The following is a 21116-nucleotide window of genomic DNA, read 5'->3' on the forward strand; positions in this document are numbered from 1 at the left end:
AAAAACCACTTTTAATCGAAATTTAGGTCAAAATGTTCGATGCAAATGAAAATAATAGAGAGAAAATGTGTAAAACATGAATGAGGATCAAGATTTTACTACATTGTAAGGTTTAAAAGAAAATTCCCCTTTATTTTGTGTATTTCGACAATCATTTGCAGAAAAAATCCCCAGTCACTACATCAGAAATGCTTTATGGTCTCCCAACCGCAGGCACAAAGCGCCCACAAGAAAAGCTCAAGTCCATACCAATGAATGAAGTGGGACATGCAATGCATGCAATCTCATTTCATCTATATTTGACACTGCACAAAGAAAAGCGCTCTGTTGATTTTTCTTGCACAACTTCGAGGATAAGGGGAAGAGAATAGTAGATAAAATTAGGAGTCTTTCCGAGCCAATCCATAGGATTTTTGGATTGATTCAATAGTATCTATTTATATTGACTAAAATATAGGTAAATTATAAGTTTCTTTTAAAGCAATGAAAAATTCTACCATATCCCAAATGAATCTTTTTATCCTAATCTATTTATTTAAATCTAAATCTTTATTTTTTTCTTTATCTAACCTATATTATTTGAATTAATCTTAATACACTTTCTTAATTCAAATAGTTGTAAGTTGAAGTTATCTACAAAATAATTTTGTTTTTTGCGCCAAAGCTGGTCTTCAGTGTTGCATCTACTATTTTTACATATTTAATATTTTTTAAAATATTTAGTAGTTGCTTATTTTCACTTTCTTTAGAAGATTCGTTATAAGCTTTTGATACTTGAGACTTCTTAGCTTGTTGCCATTTTGAATATTCATCATCGGAATTTTCTTTAGAGTTGTTATCTTTATCTTCATTTGGTACTCTTCTTTTTTATAGTCTTTATAACAGGTTTACTAACGGTAGATGAAATATAATCCGAAATTTTTTGCTTCTTGTATTGTGGCTTCCCATCGCTCTCATCAAAACTTTTATCAACTTTAGTCTTATTTTGAGATATCTTCCTAGCAATTTAAATTTTATAAAATTTATCATATGAGATAATTTATATAGACCAACAAAAATTCAGATAATCATAGCCTTTGTACTAGCATGTAAAGAGAAATCCGAAAACAATAAAGGAAACATTTTATTTTTTGTCATTCTCACGGTTGCTATTAATTTTTCAAATGTTTTTTTTTTATCATAAATCAAGTATTTTGCATCATTAAAAATAGTATAATATCCTTTTCTCATAAGTTATCCTATATTGATAAGATTTTATTTTAAATTAAGAATAAATATTACATCATCAATATTTTTTTTATCAAATTTAGTGTTCACAATAATTATTTCTTTTTCTTCTACTTGAATTGTATTGTCATTTCCCATCTTGTACTATAGATTTGAATGAATCACCTAGCATTTGGAATAAATTTTTATCCCCTATGATACGATTACTGCATCCACTATTTAAAAACCAAATAGATCTAGAATATTCTTTATTAGATACTATAAAAAAATATTTTTATCTCATTTTTCATTATTATTTTTCTTATGATATTTTGTTTAATTTTAATTCTAACAATCTTTTTCAAGATGATCATAGTAAGAGTAGAGAGAAACATTTGGATTTTTAGTTTTGTACCAACAATTTTTTTTAAAATGTCTAATATTTTTGTAACAAAAATATTGATGAGTTTCTTTATTACCTTCATTTTCGGTCATGACCTCTGCTATTTTGATCTCTCCCATTCGATTTCTGAATTTTTCTTTTAATCCTTCTTTTGACCTATTTTGATTATGTTATGAAGTTTCTTTTGAAGATCTATTTACCTTTGTTTATGAACTAAAAGGGAGCCCATTAATTTATCAATAGATAATATATTTGTATCTTTAGCTTCTTCGGTAGAAATCATATCAAATTTTGGAGATAAACTCCGTAAAACCTTTTTTTACTATAGTTTGATTTGTTAGATTTTCATCATAAGATCTTATCGGTTCACAAGAAAAGATACTTTGGAAAAGAAATCAATAATAGATTCATAATCTTTCACCATAAGAGCTTCGAATTCAAACTAAAAAATTTGAAGTTTTAAAATTTTTTACTTTATCTGTGCCTCTAAATATATTTTTTAATATTTTTTTAAGTTTCTATTAATATTGATGCCATCATGAAAAATACAGAATCATCTATTGATTGTTGTAGCATGTAGAGGGCTCGTATATCTTTTTGTATATTCTCATTCATCTGATTTTTTTTTTATCTTTAGTAATATTGGGATCTTGTAAATTATACTTAACATTATCATTTTTTATCAAATTTCATAATTCTTATGAAATAAATAGGGTTTTCATATTAATAGTTCAAAATTGATAATTACCTTTAAAGATAGGAAGAAGTAAATTAAGAACAAACTCCGATGCTTGCCATATTCTTTTTTTTAATCGATATACTCCTATTGATCTTCTTTGGCTCTAATATCATACTATTGATCTTATTTGAAACCATATTGTTGGCTCTGATACTACACTTTTGGCTTTTCTACAAAATTTCAAGAAGAAGAGGAAGAGAATAATAGAAAAAACTAAAAGTACTTCAAATCTATGGTGTTTTTTAATTGATCCAAGGTACCTATTTATATTGACTAAAAGATAAAACATTAGTTTTTTAAAATAATAAAAAAATCTATCATATCTCAAATAAATCTTTTCATCATAATCTATTTATTTTAAATCTAAATCTTAATTTTTAATTTTATTTAATTTTAATTATTTGAATTAATCTTAACATCATATGGGAGGAGGTTTGCCTTCATGTAGTGGCATTAAAAAACCGGTGAAATAGTACTATCAAGGAGAGGAATCATTGGAGAGACTAACAAATGTGGGATGCAGAGAGAGAAATTGATGGTGACCTCATTGAAGCAGCTTAAACGTAGCACAGTGGATCACATCCAAAGGTCATCAGTGTTTGGCTGCAATTCTTGGTGTTGTACCTACTAATTTTTATTCCCTATAATTTTTTAGTAGGGTTTGGAATGGGGTGGGTTGGTCTGAGTCCAAAACCCTAAAAATTGGGAACTAGAATGGGGTTTATTTTAAGTCTTCATTTAATTGGATTGAGCATGGACCAAGAAAACAACAGATCGGTCCAATCATATTAATCTGATCATTACTCAATATGACCCATGTCCAATTTATGATTGAAACCCATTACAGTTGAACTGATGAGCTTCTCATATGGGAAGACTGATCCATTCAATTGATTTAATGAAAAATTATTTCCTTTTTTTAGCTGAAATCTTAAGCAGTTCTACAAAAAAAAAGAATTATCCCTAATCAACCTAACAAGTGGTGGACTGACCCAAGTCAAAGGTTTTTCATTATTATTATTATTATATATATATATATATATATATTATCTAATTATGAACATAAAATATTTATAATAAAATTATATATATATAAATTGTTAACCACTAGTTTTAAGTATCTTCTCAGCGGCAATCTAAGCATATATGTTCTATCTATTCCGACATAATGGAGTTTATAAATAATGATCATAACCCACTTATACTTCCAAATACAAGAAAAACTTAAACAATATGAACAAACTATATCTTCTTCGCCTAATGTTGATTATGATAGTTTTAACTTCGTTATCGAATGCAAATATCAAACTCTCAATTTTAAAAGATGAAGTTTATCATGTTTACATTTTTTTTAAATAAGATAAGTGACGAAAGCAACTCAAGACCCTAAAAAAAAAACAACAATTTTTTTACCAACTAAACTATCTAACACATTGAAAAAGTTATTATGTTTAAACTTATTGAATGTTATTATAACATGATTGAATGCAATACAAAAAAACAATGGATCAGTGTAGCCCCACCTTTCAGGTTTCATAATCATCAGATTTATTATGATTTAGTCATGGTAGTTGGTGAAAACATAATTTATACTACTTTAATCATATATCCATGTATAAAGTTCAACTTAGTAGGTCAAATGAAGTGCAAATAAAAGATGATCATGTGATATATATATATATATATATATATATATATATATATATATATATATATATATATATATATATATATATACGTGTGTGTTTCTGATACGGATTATTTTGACGCATATATTGAATTCGGATTCACAAAGTATGATTTGTGGTTCCCTTTCTTTCTATTGCTAACTACGCTGCAATCCATGTGAACCACCCGACATCAAATCCAACAATAACTTCCCTTCAGGATCTAATCGTCGTCATCTTCAACCCAACTACTACGTCATTATGTCCTACCAATATCTTTCTCGAAAGCCAAATACCAGAATATTATTGCCCCATTGATTGCTCCTCTACACCTCTCCCTCTCTCTCTCTCTCTCTCTCTCTCTCTTTCTTTCTCTCTCTCTGTATATATAGGTGTGTGCACGAATCTTTATTGGATGCACAGTAACCACGCCCTGCTCTGATAACATTTCTTTATCCTCCCTCCGTCTCTTCCCAGAAACCGCATACCCTCCTCTCCCAAAACCACGACTCTGCACCATAAAAATCTCCTCCGCTTCATCCTTCGGAGTTCCTGGCGATGGAGAGACTGGGCGTCCACCCCAAGTGCCTCAAGCGGTCCAAGGCGGCCAAGAAGACCCCGATCAAGGTGGTGTACATCTCGGACCCCATGAGGGTGACCGCCACCGCAGCCACCTTCCGCTCCCTCGTTCAGAGGCTCACCGGCCGGGACTCGGTGCTCGAAACGACGGATGACTCCTCGACAGCGTCTGCATCTCCCTCGGCGGCGAGCTCGACCCCGTCGAATCATGGCGTCAGCTGCAACGTGGAGCAGGAGAACAGCTTGGTGGCTCCGATCGAAGCGTTTGATGAGGCGTTTGTTGCACGAATGCTGGAGAGCTTTTCTGGATTCATGTAGCCGACGCTGTACTAGCTCCAATCCTCAAGTAAGAGGACGTTGGGAGTTTAACAAGTGTGACTCCATCATGGTGGTGTTCTCCCAAGGATTCTGTATATATTCCTCCTTTGGTAGTATTACTGTTCTTTCCATTGCACTTGCAAGTAAACTCTTATTTGAGTGTGATCTTCTTATGAAAAGATCAAACATGCTTGGCCATGGGTTATTGGAAGGCATTGGGATGATAGAAATATAGGAGATGTATATAAGATTTTATGTGTAGTGGTGAATGAAGTGGAGTAGCATCTCATGGAATTCCTTCATAAACAATTCTTTTACCCATATATTATGCATCCTGGCCACATAAATTATATATCTTCCAAATAAAAGTTGGGATTTATGAAAAGGAAGTGATTTTTCTTACAAAAATGAACAACATTTTTGCACAAGACCTCTACTTAATTACCTTCTCACTACATCCCTAGTAACTAAAAATTCCTTTTATACAATAAAATTCTTGTAGGTAACAAAACATATAACACTAGTATTCTCTATCAGTATTTGGGACACCATCTATTAATATATGTTAAGTCTTCTCAATATTGATATTCTCCTTATTTAAGAAAAAATAAAACATCTTTTTTTTTTTTTTCTAATTTCTTATGTTTCCATTAATCTTCTCCTGATCTATACATGTTTAATTAAAACCAGTGTTATAAGGTTGAGTTAATGCTCATTGATGTTCCGTTCTTTTGCTTTGCTGTCCACTATTCATAAAACACTTATGGTAGTTCACTTGCTTTCATAATTGATAGGTTAGATAGATAAGATGATGCTATCAACCACGTAGCCAAGTGAGCTATCATAGTTAAGGCAATTGTGTTCTTTTATCAACCAGGTAGCCAAGTCAGCTATCATGAACTTTCTTATGGGTGTCCATACACTTAGTATAGTTTTAGGTAGTTAATTGTGTTAATTTAACTGTATTCATATTATTGTTATTATACAGAATAATTTTAATATCAAATCTAAAGCCAAATAATCATATATCGAATGTCACTACCTTTCAATGCTATTCAGAATATCATTCATAGTTTGATCCATAAAACATAGCAATATCAATCTCCTCTCTTTTTATCTCTTAAAGAACCATCATGAGTGATGAAATAGAAATTAGGGAGAGATGAGAATAGATATATTATGTTATACGGTGTATTAAGTCTTTAGGATATCCTATATATTATAGGCAAGAGAGGTCATATCCTAAAAAATCCTATGACTTTCTTTTTATTGGTTAATAACCATAATCAAAATCTACTCATATTTCTAATATATCTTATCTAATATTTTTTCACTTACTCATTAATTTATAAGATATAAAATAATTAAAATCAAAGTAAATAAATCCAAAGTTTATTTAAAAATAATTTTATCAATTCAATTTTAGAAAAATTAAAAAATATTTTATGCATGGTCATGAATTTTAAAATAAGTCAACAAGTCAAATAAATATAATAATATTTTATTAAATCTGACTACCAATACAAGTCATAATGGTTATATGTCATCAATATCATACTCTCTTCTGTTAAGACCATTTCGGTACTAAGAGGGGGTGAATTAGTGCTTTCGTAAAAATTACGACGAATCAAAAATATCGTTCAATCAAACCCGTATCAAAAAGATGTTTAACTTACAACATGCATAAAAATAGTGAGCAACTAAATTAGTAAGCAATATGAATAAAAAGTATAAATAGAAATGCAAACCGATTTTATAGTGGTTCGGTTGCCCCGACCTACGTCCACTCCTGATTCTTCTTCCGTCAAGGCCATCGACATTCATTATTGATTTTCTTTCGATAAGATCAACTACCCTCTTACAACTCTTTCTCCTTTTCACAGGCTCAGGAGAGAACCTTTACACTTCTCTTTCACACTTAGACCTCACTCAGATACTCTAAATTTTAAAAGAGATTATAATACTTTTTCACTCAAGTATTATTTTCTCTTTCTACTCAATTTATTGCTGCCTCAAGTAGAAAAGAGTGGGGTATTTATAGACCCCAAATGACTTCAAAAGTGGAGCAAAAATATATCACATCCTCGATTTCAGTGGTATTGGCGGTCCCACCGTTAGTATTGGGTGGCACTACCACTTGCACCCTTGACAACTGGTGGTACTATTGTCCAATCTGGGTGATACTACTGCTTGCCAAACTGACATTGGGTGGTATCACTGCTTGATACAATTTGAGAGATTGTATCTTGGTGGTACCACCACTTGTTCTGGCGGTGCCACCACTTGACCCATCTATGGGTCACTGAATCAGCCTCCCAATGGGCCCAACTCAACCCCAAATCAGGTCTAATAAGCCCCTAATTGAGTTAGCCTAGTTACACCTGAAACTAACTTAATTATACCTAGACTACTTTGATCTAGACACACATGATTAGAAGCATGAATCCTATGTTGTCCGATATATCATTGATTCATATGATCCTTCGACACATCGTCATCGCCTTGGCGTATTGCCCAATCAGCATATTGACCTTCTGTAACATCCGATCTCCTTTAGTGTAATGTCTGATCTTTTGGCCCAATGCTTGAACTTATGTCACGAAGTCCTTCCGGCATGTCGACCATGTTAAATCTCGAATTTTGATGATGAAACAATTTGATGTGTTAATGATCTAATTTGCATTTTGAGTGATGCAGGACTAGCTTCGATTAGAAAAGATAATTAAAGCAAGAAGAATCATGTTGGGCTAGAGTAGAACATGTCAGAAGATTGTACGTCGAGCCGAAGGATCGGTCGACGTATCGACAGAAGGCCTCAGGACATGGGATTGCGCATCGAGCCAAGAAGAGCGAAAATTATGCCAAGGAAATCAGAGTTACGGAGGTCAATTGGCCGATTGGGCAATAGGCTGCAAGAGAGGATGATGCGCCGAAGAATTGGATGAGGCATCGATGAATCAATGACATGCCAAACAACATTTGATTAGCTTTGTAATAGTTGTCAAGATCGAAGTAGATATTAGGCGTAATTGGGTTGGAATTGGGCCAACTCAATTAGGGGCCAATTGGGCTCAAGTTTAAGCTATGTTGGGCTAAGTGAAAAGGTCCAAACAGTGACCCAATATGTGAAACTGTCATGGAACAATCTGTGAGACTATGTCAAGCGGTGGTATCGCTAGTCTGGGCGGTAACCACCGCCCAGACACAGTCTTTGAGAGACTATCAAATGATGGTACCACCAATCTGGGCGGTGGTACTGCCTAGATACAATCTTCTAGGCGGTACCCTTCTAGGCGGTGGTACTGCCCAGTGCAGGCGGTGGTAGCACTCGTACCCCTAAATCTTGGGGATTTGAATTTTGACTCCAAGTTTTGAAGCCATTTGGAGTCTATAAATACCTCAGCTATTCTTATAAGGAGTAGCAAGAAAGTGAGCAAAACTCTATAATTCTAAAGTTGTAAACCTTATTAGAAAGTTGAGTTCCCTCGTTCTAAAACTTAGAGAGAATTCTAAGAGAGGTGTATGACGGATACCTTGTAAAAGAGGATTGTAAAAGGTTATCTCCTAAACTTGTAAATTAGATTACTACAAAGGTAATTCTCAAACCTTTTCTCTCAATTTATTAATAGATCTTGCCTCTTATGTGTAGTTCTCTCTTCATTTATGTGTTTAGTCTCATGGCCTCTAGAAGATCCTCTAGGGACAAAGGGAATAGGAGATTAGATGAAAATTATGACTTCTTACTTTTTAATTCTAATCAACATACCCTAAAATTTCCATCAATAGAGTCTAGACATATTCATAAGGGTAAATATGTTGATTTAGATGAATTAAGTGATTTGGAACCTATTCAATGGTTTGCTAATCTAGACATTCTCCCAATCCTTCAAATGAATGAACCTATCTACCCCAGACTTGTTAGACTATTTTACAATAATTTACATGTAGATGAAGATGAAAGGGTATTTACCTATCTATTAGGAAATCATATACCTATTACAGATAGAACCATTTGCAACATCATAAGAATTCCAGTAAAAGAAAGATAGTGTTATTTTAGAGGACAATGGGATAATAAAACAGTTGGGACTACTTACAATGATACCTTAGGAACAATTTTTGGCAATCCTAACTTAACGATTCTTCCAAAAAGCTACGAACATTTACTACCTTTAAGCACCAAAATACTTCATCACATCTTGATAAGTATCATTCTCCCGAAGCAATATTATCATGATGAAATAAGCCAAATGGAACTAGGTACCATGTATTGGATTATGAAGAGATATAATAATTGTTTTGGTTACCTAATCCAACAAAACATGATAGAACTATCAAAAAAGGACATGATGCTTCCATATGGTGGCTTAATCATAAGACTAATCCATGCCTATGATATTGCCATTTCACCTGACGATGAAGTTATAAAACTAGACAAATTTAGTATCATAAATAGAAATCTACTTTGACAGATGAGATATACATTTAGAAATGGTATATGGACTAGACTACCTAGATGACTGATCCCCTCCAAACCGAACTAGAACCTGAAATACCAATTTTTAGGGGTAATCTATCTCCTCCAACTGGTCCCTTTGAGGAATCACCTCCAGTAGAGCAAGCACCTCCCTCATCTATCGACGACATAGGAACTCGGATGGATCGATTTGAACCATGGCAAGATCGACTTGAACAACGCTAAGACCAAATTTTGACTGAGCTGTAGCATATTCATCAACAACTCAATACTCTGTTTAGACATTTTGACTGGCCACCATCTAAATAATTAATTGTGACTTTTTGCTGATGACAAAGGGGGAGAAATGGATGAAATTCGCTTTTTTTATTCTGCTTACTTTGATGTTGTAATCCTATGTTGTTTACCTTAATGTTGTAAACTCAAAATGTTACTTTGATGATTACAATTCTATGCTTTGATTTCCATGTTATCTCTTCAAATGATTAGTATGATATCATGCTTACCTAGATGCTGAAAATTTCTTTCGATATCATGCTCACTTTGATGCTAAAAATTTCTATGATTTTGACTCAAAAATGGATGTCATGTCTTGACATCATTTCTATCGATGAATCATGATATGCATGATGATAATAAGTCTAAATTATCAATTTGATGCTTGAATTCAAAAACGTTGAATTCAAGAGTACATTTTCTCAATTATGGCATATAGATAGGAGGAGTTAAGATTAACTCCATCACCAATTGGTTATCATCATAAAAAAGGAGAAGATTGTTAAATCTCAGATTTTGATGATGAAATCAATTGATCAATTATTTGATCTAATCCATGTGTTGAGATAAGCGTGCAGGATTAACTACGATAGTAGTAATGTATAAAGCAGATGATGGGCCAGAGTCAAAGACTCGGACGATATATCGGGCGCTCACCGAGAGTTCATCGAGAGATCATCGGAAGCACGTTGGAAGACTCGTCGAAAGCTTGTCGAAAGATTGCCAGAAGACTAGCCGAAAGTTGGTTGGGAGTTTGCCGAAAGCTCACCAGAAGACTCGCCAAAAAGTTCGTCGGAAGATCGCTGAGTGAAAAATCGACGTATCAGACCATGGTTGCCTTAAATCGTAGTTAGAACAAGTTGATTTGGGAGGTAATCCCATCAACTCTATTAGGGGCCAATTGGGCTAGGAGTTAGGTCGGTTTATGCCAGAGTCAAGGCCCAACCAAGATGTTGAATTCCTGGCCGACGATGGCACCGCCTAGAAAATAGCACCCCAGATAGTCTAGACAGTGGTACCGCCTAGACTGAGTGGTGGTACCGCCGGTAGTTATTGCTGCCAGCGGTGGTACCACCTAGTGTCAGGAGTCAAGTGGTGGTACCGCCCAATAATGGCGGTGGTACCGCTAGTACCCCAAAAATCCAAGATGAGACACTTTTTGGCTCCATTTTTGAAAGTCATTGGAGCCTATATATACCCCACCCTTTTCAGCATGAAAAGGCACTAAAGTGTGATTATAATCTTGAGTTATTGGGTATAAAAGTATTGTAAACAAGTGCTAGAGTCCTCCTCCCTTTCTAAGTTTTTGAGATCATTCAAGAGAGGTGTGGGACTTGTAAGGGTTATCTCCTAAACCTGACGAAAGGAGAAAGAGGTATAAAAGGTGATTGATCTTCACCGATTGAAGGAAGGCCTTTAGTGAACACTGATGACCTCAATGGAGGAGGGATCCGAAAGTGGATGTAGGTCATATTGACCAAACCACTCTAAATTCTGGTTTGCATTTTGTTTTAAGCAATTTACTTTAATTGCAAATCATCTCATAGCAAACTGCTTCTCCTCCTCATCTTGCTTTCACTACACTTTCACTCTCTTACGTTTTAAGTTACTATTTTTCGGAATCGATTTCCATTGAACATACGAAATCTTTTACGAAATTGAAGAATTTTTTGCTGTACTAATTCACCCCCCCCCCCCCCCCTCTTGGTGACGCTCTTAATCCTAATAGACCCGCCTCTATGATACCATGACCTGCACTCTTTGAATCCATAGCCCTTCTTGCCATCGTGTTGTTCACCGAAGTGGAGCTCCCAATAGCTCCTGATCATACCTCCGTATGATATAGTCCTTCATAGGACTAGATTTGTGTGTATCGCATTGTCACGAACTATTCCACCATGATCCACTACACCATGTCACCTCCTAGTGAAATCTCCATTACATTCTGATCTTGTGGGATGAACTCGAATTGTGATCTCTTCATGTGTGATCTCAGCCAATACATCGTAGGGTCTCTTCCACCTTCAATTTTGTTCGCTCCTTTGGCAATTGATATTCGTCCACCCACTCTCGGGTCACACTCAGATGAAACACAACTCTAAGACAATCCATCGCCTAGTAGCTCTCGAAGTCCACGGACTTTGTTGAAAATGGTGCACCATTGTTTGGATCTTGGGCCTCTGCCCCTACCAGCACAATCTCCGCTATGCACCACTTCCTTCATGGCAACTTGAATGGCAACATTGTGGTATATTCTTCAAGAGTACTCACTTCTGCATCCTCTTACCCCATGCTAAGGTCTTTTGAACCCAACTTCGCCTCCGCAAGTTAAGTCGCCTTAGTTCCTCCGTCAAATGCTTTTACGAGATAAGGTGCATGTGCCTAGAAGTTCTCTTCGTCTTTGGCACCATGCAAGATGAGTCTGCTCCATCAGAATGAAGGACCCATAGAACAATATGATCCTGCTCTTACTTCTGCAAGAGTTCATGTCCTTGACCTCTGTTCAAGGAAAGCTCTATACCTCCACTCTATGTTTCATCTTCTATGTCGGCTCCCTTCATATAGCTTGGGTACTTCGCCAAGTTACACCCAAGTTGCTCCGCTCCTCATTTTGCATTGAGTTGATGGTGACCCTTGCGCCCTCCCTTGAGTCTGATCTCCATATCAACTCCAAGTGTGCCTTCATTTGTATTGCGTTGGGTCACTCCCCCACTTGATCATGTAATGCATCCACCAATGCATTCTCTCAAGCGAGATCATGTGACGACTCCTCGTCGCTCACTTGGTCTATTGAGCTTCGTGGAGCTATTGTTTTTTAGGTACTCTTCCTCAACATGTGCGGTCTATTGCACTGATTCTCCCTCTAGAGAACCGAGACTTATCCCTCCTAGATATCTATCCCGTTGGAGCAACATCTCTCTTTGTTTCCTTCCCTTTGAAAGTTTCAGAGACCACCAATCCCCTTGGACTACTCTGACTTGCTGAACAAACTGTGCATTATTTTGTCTCCTACAAATGCACTTGTTAGATTGTGACTCCACATCAATATAGCCCTCGCTGCACCACTCAAGGCCTAACAATATGCAGAACTCGATGCACACTTCAGCCTCCTCTAGACGTATCCTTCTCATGCCGAAGAGAAAGTTTCAATGCTTCATGGCATCGAGTTTTGGTCATCTTGGGATGGCCATGAACATTCCATCGTTCGGATACAAACCCTTACATGAGTACTGAATTCTTCGAGTTAGCAATTCCTCTCACCACCATGAGCTTTGCACAACTCTTTCGGTCGCTGAGCAACCTATTCCACCTTGCATGATCTCATCCTTTATCAAGCGCCTCGCTTGCCTTGAACACCATCAAGTATAGTTGTCAACATCGAGCTGTAGCTCGAATTCAGCCATCCCAACATTTGTACGCTACGCATTCTTCCAAGCTTGCTTATTCTTGTGGTACCTCTTGCATGAAGGGTTAGTCATTCTTTTGAATGTCAATCTCATATGCTTGCTCCCCCCGAGCGACTCATTTTTCCTACATCTCCATGCCTATTTTCCCTCAAATGGTCGCGCATGTGTTAACTGGCCTCAACGCAGCCCCGGTAGGTCCCCCATATTTGCATGCCAAGTGTTTTAATGAGTGCTTGTCCCGCTTTGATACCATCTGACATGGACTTAGCTAGTTTTGCCTAAGTCATGCGGCACCCTTGCATGTCCGTTCACAAAGGTCAACCTCCCTAAAACCTCCCATGGTCCCTTAGGAACTTACAAAAGAGAAAATGGGTTAGAGACAACGCCTCACTTGGGATCCACAAGTAAACATTTTAGGAGACACTTCATAGACAATGCAAATTACAAATAGACTTTACAAGCTCTGAACAGTTACATAATAAATAGTCAAAAAGGTCCACTACAGACCGAATATCTCTCACAAGTGTCCATATGACACAACCTTTATTTATAAACCTAAAACGACCACCAAACCCAACTAAAATAGGGTTGTGAAGCCTTCAATTATCTCTCTATATGCTATGCAAAGAACAAACCAAAAAATATGGACATACATAAGTATTATAGTAAACATCATGTTTAGAATTTTATCCGTGACACTTTGTTATTGTCAAAAAGAAGAAAGGAAGAACACAATGGTGTAAATGTTCAAGTCATCACATGAAAAATATCAAGAAAAATAAATTTGGTGATGAGGTATATAATTTATGAATATAAAGGAATTATACAAAATAAAAATTATGTTATAAAAGATAATATCAAAGATCATGTGAATACAAAAAAACATGATTTATTTTGACAAATCTTCTTTTAAATAATCAAAACGAAATCTTAGGAGTTCAAATAGTAAAAGATCTTCAAAAAAATTTATAAGTCATGAATTCTGACAAATGAAGAGAAAAATCATGATTCATTTAGATAAATATTTTCTTTAATAAAATATAAGAATCATACGAAAATAAAAAGTAAGAGATCTTGATTCATGTAAAGAAAATCTTAAGTTATGATTCCGAGAATTTAATATCATGATATAAATAAAACTCATTCAAATTCAAATTATCAAATCATCAAAATCACTTTCAGGATATTCAAAATGATATAAATAAATTTATCAATCTCTTATTAAAAAATAGATAAGACAATGATAAATAAATTATTAAAAAAAATACATTTGATTTTTATGTGTTTCAATTCATATGTGTTTCAATTCATGTTAATGATTTCATACATGCCCAAGTTTTTTTTTATGTCAAAATCATGCATTATGTTTAAAACTGAAAAATAAGATTCATCACAAAAATCATTAAGACTTCAAATCATCATGCATAATTAATTCATTAAATCATCAAGCATTATTTCATTAAACATAAAAATAATAGATTTTAATATCAATTGTAGACATAAAAATTATACTCATACTACTATTATATAAGATAACTTTAATACCATGAAATCAAATAATCATATATCAAATATTAATCGTGCATATCTTTTGATATCATTTAGAAATACTTATATTTGATTCATAAAACACATTCTATAGTTAGAACATAACAACATCAATCTTTACCGATATAACATAACAACATCAATCTGTAAAGAGTTTTAGACAAATCTTCTTCTCTCATCTCATTTTTTATATTATCACTATAATGATAGAATAGATATCAGAGGAAAATAAAAATAGATCATGTCGTATTATGTTATCATATATATTGAGTTCTTAGGATATCTTATATATTTATAGGTGAGAGTATAGATAGATTTTATCTCTATTTATCAATAATTATAATCAGAATCTAATCTGATTTATAATATATCTAATTCAATTAAATAAAATTAAATTTATAATATATCTTATTCAATTAAATAGAATCACAAGCAAACGTACGTTGAAGTATAGTAAAAGCATCATCCAATATTTCTTCCGTACTTCATATTATAAGTTAATATTAAAACCCTCTTTTCACGAGGACCATCCAAAAGCTCGCCGCCAGCCTTTCAGTCATATATTATGTTTAATAAACAGAATCACATAATCTAAACATGGGAAAAGTAAAGGGCAACTTTTCTGGCGCAAATTCATTGTAGATAGATTGGCAATTAAGATGTGTTGGAGAATATTACTAAGGATGACCCATATGAGATTTAGAGATGATGAATGTATGTAATTTTATCTTTAGATTTAGGAAGACTCTTTGAAATTTAAATCATGGATTCTCATATCATAAGGAAACAAGCTTCCCCGGTGTACTAGTTTTCTTGATTTCCATGATAGAGAGTAAGATGGTAAATGGCATGGTGGTAGTCAATTTCAATTATATACCTATCCAACTTCATTGAAAATGATAATGAAAACTGTGTGAATGAAAGAACAAGAAAAAATAAAAAGATGGTTTTAAATTTGTGACAGGGAACTTAATTAAATATGAATAAAAATAAATCTGAAACTTGTAAAACAGATAGATTTGATCAATTCTTAATATCAAATAATAATCTTTTGGATTAAAGTATCATCATTTTCATTACCACCACCAAACTTACCTAAATTATTACAAATTGCTAATGGTGCACCACTTTATTTGGACTGAAAAATTGCAGAGGTATCACATGCACTCACATACACAGATAGGCAAAGATATACTATTGATAGAGAAAAATAATGATGACCACTATGTTATTGTAGATAGATGTGCAAGCCACATTGTTATGTCTCCTGATTGTTTTGCTTAATCGATGTTTTAATTTTAGCATGCTAAAAGCCTCGTCCGACGCACAAAAAAGAATTTTTCAAAGAGAATATACGACTTACGATAAACATAAAATAATTATAAATTTTCTCTCCCAAAGATTATTCTAATTTCTACACATAATATGCAAAAAAATACTTTTTTATTATATTTGAATTAAGACAGAACATCAAAACATCAATTTCAAAAACTCATGACTGAAATTGTAATCCAATGACCAGAAAAAAAAAAGTCACAATTAAACATCTTTTTTTATGAATTACTATTTATTACTAATACATCCTACCAATAATTAAAGGTTCAGGTAATTTATGATAATTAGAGGACAAATATATGTTATAAACTTTATACACGAAGTTGTTCTCCTTGTAAACAATAAATGTAATTTATATTACTCAAATTATTCCTTTAATATATTTTATGATAACATAGTTTCAACTTTAGTTAATCCAAATCATAGGAAGAAAGAAAATTCATATTTCTATGTAGAATTCAGCTTGCACATGGAAGAAATTGGATTTCTCCCTGTTAAACTAAATTTGATTAAGTTAATCAATTAAGATCAACATAAATCTATTACAATAGTTTTTATTTCTTGCGGAGACTTAGGCGCTTCTATATCTACTTAACAATCTATAATATCTAGTGGCTTTCTTTTTCTTTTTTTTCCAAGATTTAAAATTGTCAAAGAACCCAAACCATTTGCCATCCATTTAATAATGTGAAGTTAAAGAGGGGTTGAAGTGACCTTTTTCCTTTCGGAGAGTGACATTATTAATGCCCTCAAGTTGAATCTCAACTTCATCATTACATTAGCTTAATATTTATTGGGTTCATTTAAAGTAAAATATAATAATAATAATAATAATAATAATAATAATAATAATAATAATAATAATAACAACAACAATTTAAGTTTGTTATTTTATGGTGATTGGGATAATTAAGATATGAGGCAAGGTACATTGGACGGAGAGGATGCCATGTTCGTTCTGCGATCAACGGTCAGATTTGGTCTTATCTCCGGATGGCTATTTAGCTGGCATCCGGGGAACGGAACGTGGAACGGCACTTGACATGGCACCGTCACTCCCGTTCTGGACCCTCTCCGCGTTCAATCCGCGTTGAGGGTAGAACGGGTATTTTATCCATCAAATGCCCAGATAAAGTGAGACCGTAAGAATATTGTGGGAAGAAAGAGGAGCACCAAATTACGATATAATCCCTATTGTGCTCTCGCCCTTAATGACTATTTTACCCTTGTCTGGGATGTGGCCATCGCGAAGGGCTCCCTGCGATATAAACGACCTATTCTACCAGTTCACAGGTTACCCGCCGAACCTGTCTCTCAATTTGGAGGTTCGTGTGGGCCTCGAAGTCCGGACATCCGTAAGATGGGACCGGGTAGTTTTCGTGGGTAAACACCGTGTCGTGCAATATCACGAGTGGATAAGGCTTGAGCTGCTTTGGAGTTATAATCGTCATTTCGCATATTTGGCAACACGAAGAGGGTGCGTTCGGCAGAAGGAAGATGTCACGTCCGGTTATAAGAGCGTGTGGGAAGTATGCCATCGCCGGCGAAGTCACGCTCCCTTTTCCTCCTCCCATTCCTTCACGGATCTCTCTTTCTCTCCTCTCTTCCTTCTCGTCTTTGTGAGGTCGATTGCGGAGGAGGCATGGCGGAGCAGCTTACGGACGACCAGATCGCCGAGTTCAAGGAAGCCTTTAGCTTGTTCGACAAGGACGGCGATGGTCTGATCCTCTCGATCCCATTCTGTTGTCATCCTTTGTTACCGCTAGATCTGTGCAGCTGTTGTGCTTTGATGGTCTTCCTTTACTTGGTTTCCACATTTCTTCGATCGGATCTGGTGTTTGATCCCACGATCACGGGTTAGGTTTATTCCAATAAACGGCTCGAGTTTGGGGTTTTCTTGATGGTTGATAAAATGGATAAAGGCTTGTATGGTTATTTCACTTTCTCTTAAATTTTAGACAGATATCAAGACAATAGTGTCCCATTTAACCCTCTCGATCTATTATCCTTTTAGATAGATAGATGATCGCCACAAGCATTTGGATATGTTATTACGTGAATCCATGATTGATTGATTTTTCTAGATCTGCTTCAAAGATATTTATAGATCACCCAAGCCTTTCATTTATTTTAAGAAGAGGATTTAGTGACAGAGTTAAGACTGCAACAAAAAAAAAGGTGGTTGTTTGTTTTTTTCTTTATTTACATGCTAAAATAGTCAATTGAAGTATTCAAAAAGTTATGCAGAAGGCCTGATTTCGGAGAAGAATTTTCCATATGATTACGAATTTGAGTAGATAAGTGAATGTACAATATGATCGTGTCAGCAAAAACCTTCACATCTCAGCTTGATCTAAAACGACATTTAGTAGCCTGAAGATCTTACTTTACAATCCATCATGCCATTTGTCTTAATTCTGCAGATATAAAATGTGAATGATTTGAAGGAATACAATCTGGTACTGTTCTTTTTAACTTGTTTTTTTGGCTGCTTTATAAAGAATTGGATCAAGACAGTCTTGAAATCCTGGATGCAGCTTCAGGACTGGATGGTTGGTCTTGGTAACTTAGCTTTTTATTTGAAAATGAAAAGGGCAAATGGGGAAGTTAGTTTATCTGCTACCGGAATATAAAGCTATAGTTAAGATAGATATGCATATGTATACACATATATGGTGACATAATGAGGGTGCTTGATTATCCAACAAGCATGAACATTTCAAAATGCTCAAGTAGCCAACTTGATCATAGTCTAACTTGTGATATGCTGAACAAGAATGCGGATGACATCCTTTGCTAGATGGAAGCCTCTGATCTTAGGGTATTAATCATGTTGATTTTGTCAACAAAGTCAAAGAAAGGTCAATACAATATGAAGTCTGCCTCACATAATAGTAATGTCATGTTGTTGTTTGTGATATTTGATTGACATTATATTCAACTCTAGAGGTGTATTCTCTTGCATTCATAAACATGTGAGTAGATAGAAATATTGCAATGTTATCTTTTCGTTGGTAGCAAGAACTGCTTCAAGAAAGGAACAGAGTTGAATACGGAATTTTAGGTGGATTCCTGACAAAGTATAAAGGGAACCTGAAGATATCGACAGTTGATTTGCTTATGTTCTGTTACTTCTTAATACTGAGCACTATATAATCTATTTGATTCACTTTATGCATATAGTGTCGTTCTTACTATTGGAATTCCTTGCACATGCAAAAAAACTGAAAAGATGAGTACTTGTATTAGTTGATACAGAGAACTCAGTTAAAAGCTGCATACTGGAGTCAGGAGGGAAGTTTAGGGCAGTTTGTCATGTCTAAAGGAGGTGCTACATTTCTCGCCATTGTGGAAGATTTGTAGATAAGTCGGGGGAAGTTTTGATGAGAGTTGCCTACAACTAAACCTATTTGCTATTTATGTCACAAAAAAGTTCTGTTTGCTTCTTGTTTGAACTCTGTCAATCAATACTCGGATGCTTCACTAATGGTTGATGTTTATGGCAAACAGCATATAAATACCTGCATTGAAATTTATGATCCGTTAATTGTGCCCCATTTCTAAGCATCAGGATTTTTTTAGCATTTGATAGAGATGGCGACGCCTAAGTTTACTTCATGCTAATTTTGGGACCTTTCTACCTGTTAAAATCATTCACGGACTATGTATGCTTCATTTGGGATTTTGAATTTGTAGAACAATTGTTCTGTCATTTAAAATGGTATATGATTCATTCTGCTACTGTGACATATTTATTCACTACAGACACTACAGATCAAAGACAAGGGGACTTGAATATTTACAGATAGTTGGGTTGTATCTAAGTAGTCCATGCCTTTTTTCAACCTTACCAACATCTTTGTAGAATTGAAGGTTTGTCCATGATTTGAAAAGTTCAACTTTACAGATAAATAGGTCATGAATGAAACTCTGCCATTTTGAGTAGAGATTTTTCTCACCGAATTTTGGCTTGATGGATAAGTATGGAAATCTCTTTAAATAAATAGATTTTACTTACCAATTTCAAACTGTTGCGAAGAAAGTGCCATATTATGTTACAAATATTTGAAGCGCACTCTTTACAGGTTGCATCACGACCAAGGAGCTTGGTACGGTGATGCGCTCATTGGGTCAGAACCCTACAGAAGCAGAACTGCAAGACATGATAAATGAGGTGGATGCTGATGGCAATGGTACAATTGACTTCCCAGAGTTTCTTAACTTGATGGCTCGCAAGATGAAGGATACAGATTCAGAGGAGGAGCTGAAGGAGGCTTTCCGAGTGTTTGACAAAGACCAAAACGGCTTCATATCTGCCGCTGAACTTCGCCATGTCATGACCAACCTCGGAGAGAAGCTTACGGACGAGGAAGTCGATGAAATGATACGTGAGGCTGATGTCGATGGTGATGGCCAAATCAACTACGACGAATTTGTTAAAGTCATGATGGCCAAGTGAGTTGATGGCCAAGTGAGTTGGATGGATGAGTTGTAAAATGGTAGCTATTGAATAGCCGAAGTTTAACTCTGGGTCTTTCCGGCTCTCTCTTGGTTGGCTTGAGTGGTCTGGTTGTGTTAAGAGTGTTTCTTCTGTGCATCCGCCCCCATGATTTTTGCTTGGATCTTTGGATTCAGGAACGTTTGTTTTCTTGGGTCTTTCTTTCCAACTTCTGTAAGTTTGGAACAATTACGATATATTTTTGTTTGACCAAACATGAATGACTAGCTTTACTTCGTGTTTTTTTTCCAGCAATTTGTTTTTCTTTTGGTCCTTGGAATTACCCCTAATTACTTCTCGTGCAGTCTGATAAGGACTTGCACAAAAAGAAACCAGATTAGCCATAAGTGTGCACTTTGGACAAACATGTATCATCACTCTGCTGAAGCTTCAATTTCCTTTTGTTTGATCTTTAAGAACATCTATGTCAACTTAATGGGAGTCAGATGAGAAAGAAAAAAGGAAAACAGTCCTATATATATATATATAGAGAGAGAGAGAGAGAGTGTGTGTGTGTGTGTGATGGTCTTTCCTTCTCCTATCCTCTGGCTTCCTCTCTGATTACCTGCATACTTTATCTTGGTCGCCATTTATCCCTCCATCTTGTTTTTTCTTTTATATTTGTTCTCTGATCTTTTGATATTTTAGAAATATTTCAATGTT

At 34.9% G+C, this 21116-nt stretch overlaps 2 protein-coding genes across 2 annotated transcripts; both read left to right on the forward strand.

Annotated features, from left to right (window-relative positions):
- Window positions 1–4573: 4573 nt before the first annotated feature.
- LOC135650066 (sigma factor binding protein 1, chloroplastic-like) lies at window positions 4574–4912 on the forward strand. Its single transcript, XM_065169170.1, has one exon. It carries the CDS (start codon window positions 4574–4576, stop codon window positions 4910–4912), a length of 339 nt encoding a protein of 112 aa, XP_065025242.1.
- A 12546-nt stretch (window positions 4913–17458) lies between these two features.
- Window positions 17459–20704, forward strand: LOC135649588 (calmodulin-3-like). Its single transcript, XM_065168101.1, has 2 exons — window positions 17459–17673; window positions 20041–20704. Exons 1-2 carry the CDS (start codon window positions 17487–17489, stop codon window positions 20412–20414), a joined length of 561 nt encoding a protein of 186 aa, XP_065024173.1. The 5' UTR covers window positions 17459–17486; the 3' UTR covers window positions 20415–20704.
- The last annotated feature ends 412 nt before the right edge of the window (window positions 20705–21116 follow it).

The sequence above is a fragment of the Musa acuminata genome, chromosome BXJ3-9, assembly GCF_036884655.1.
Source record: "Musa acuminata AAA Group cultivar baxijiao chromosome BXJ3-9, Cavendish_Baxijiao_AAA, whole genome shotgun sequence".
Lineage (NCBI taxonomy): Eukaryota > Viridiplantae > Streptophyta > Magnoliopsida > Zingiberales > Musaceae > Musa > Musa acuminata.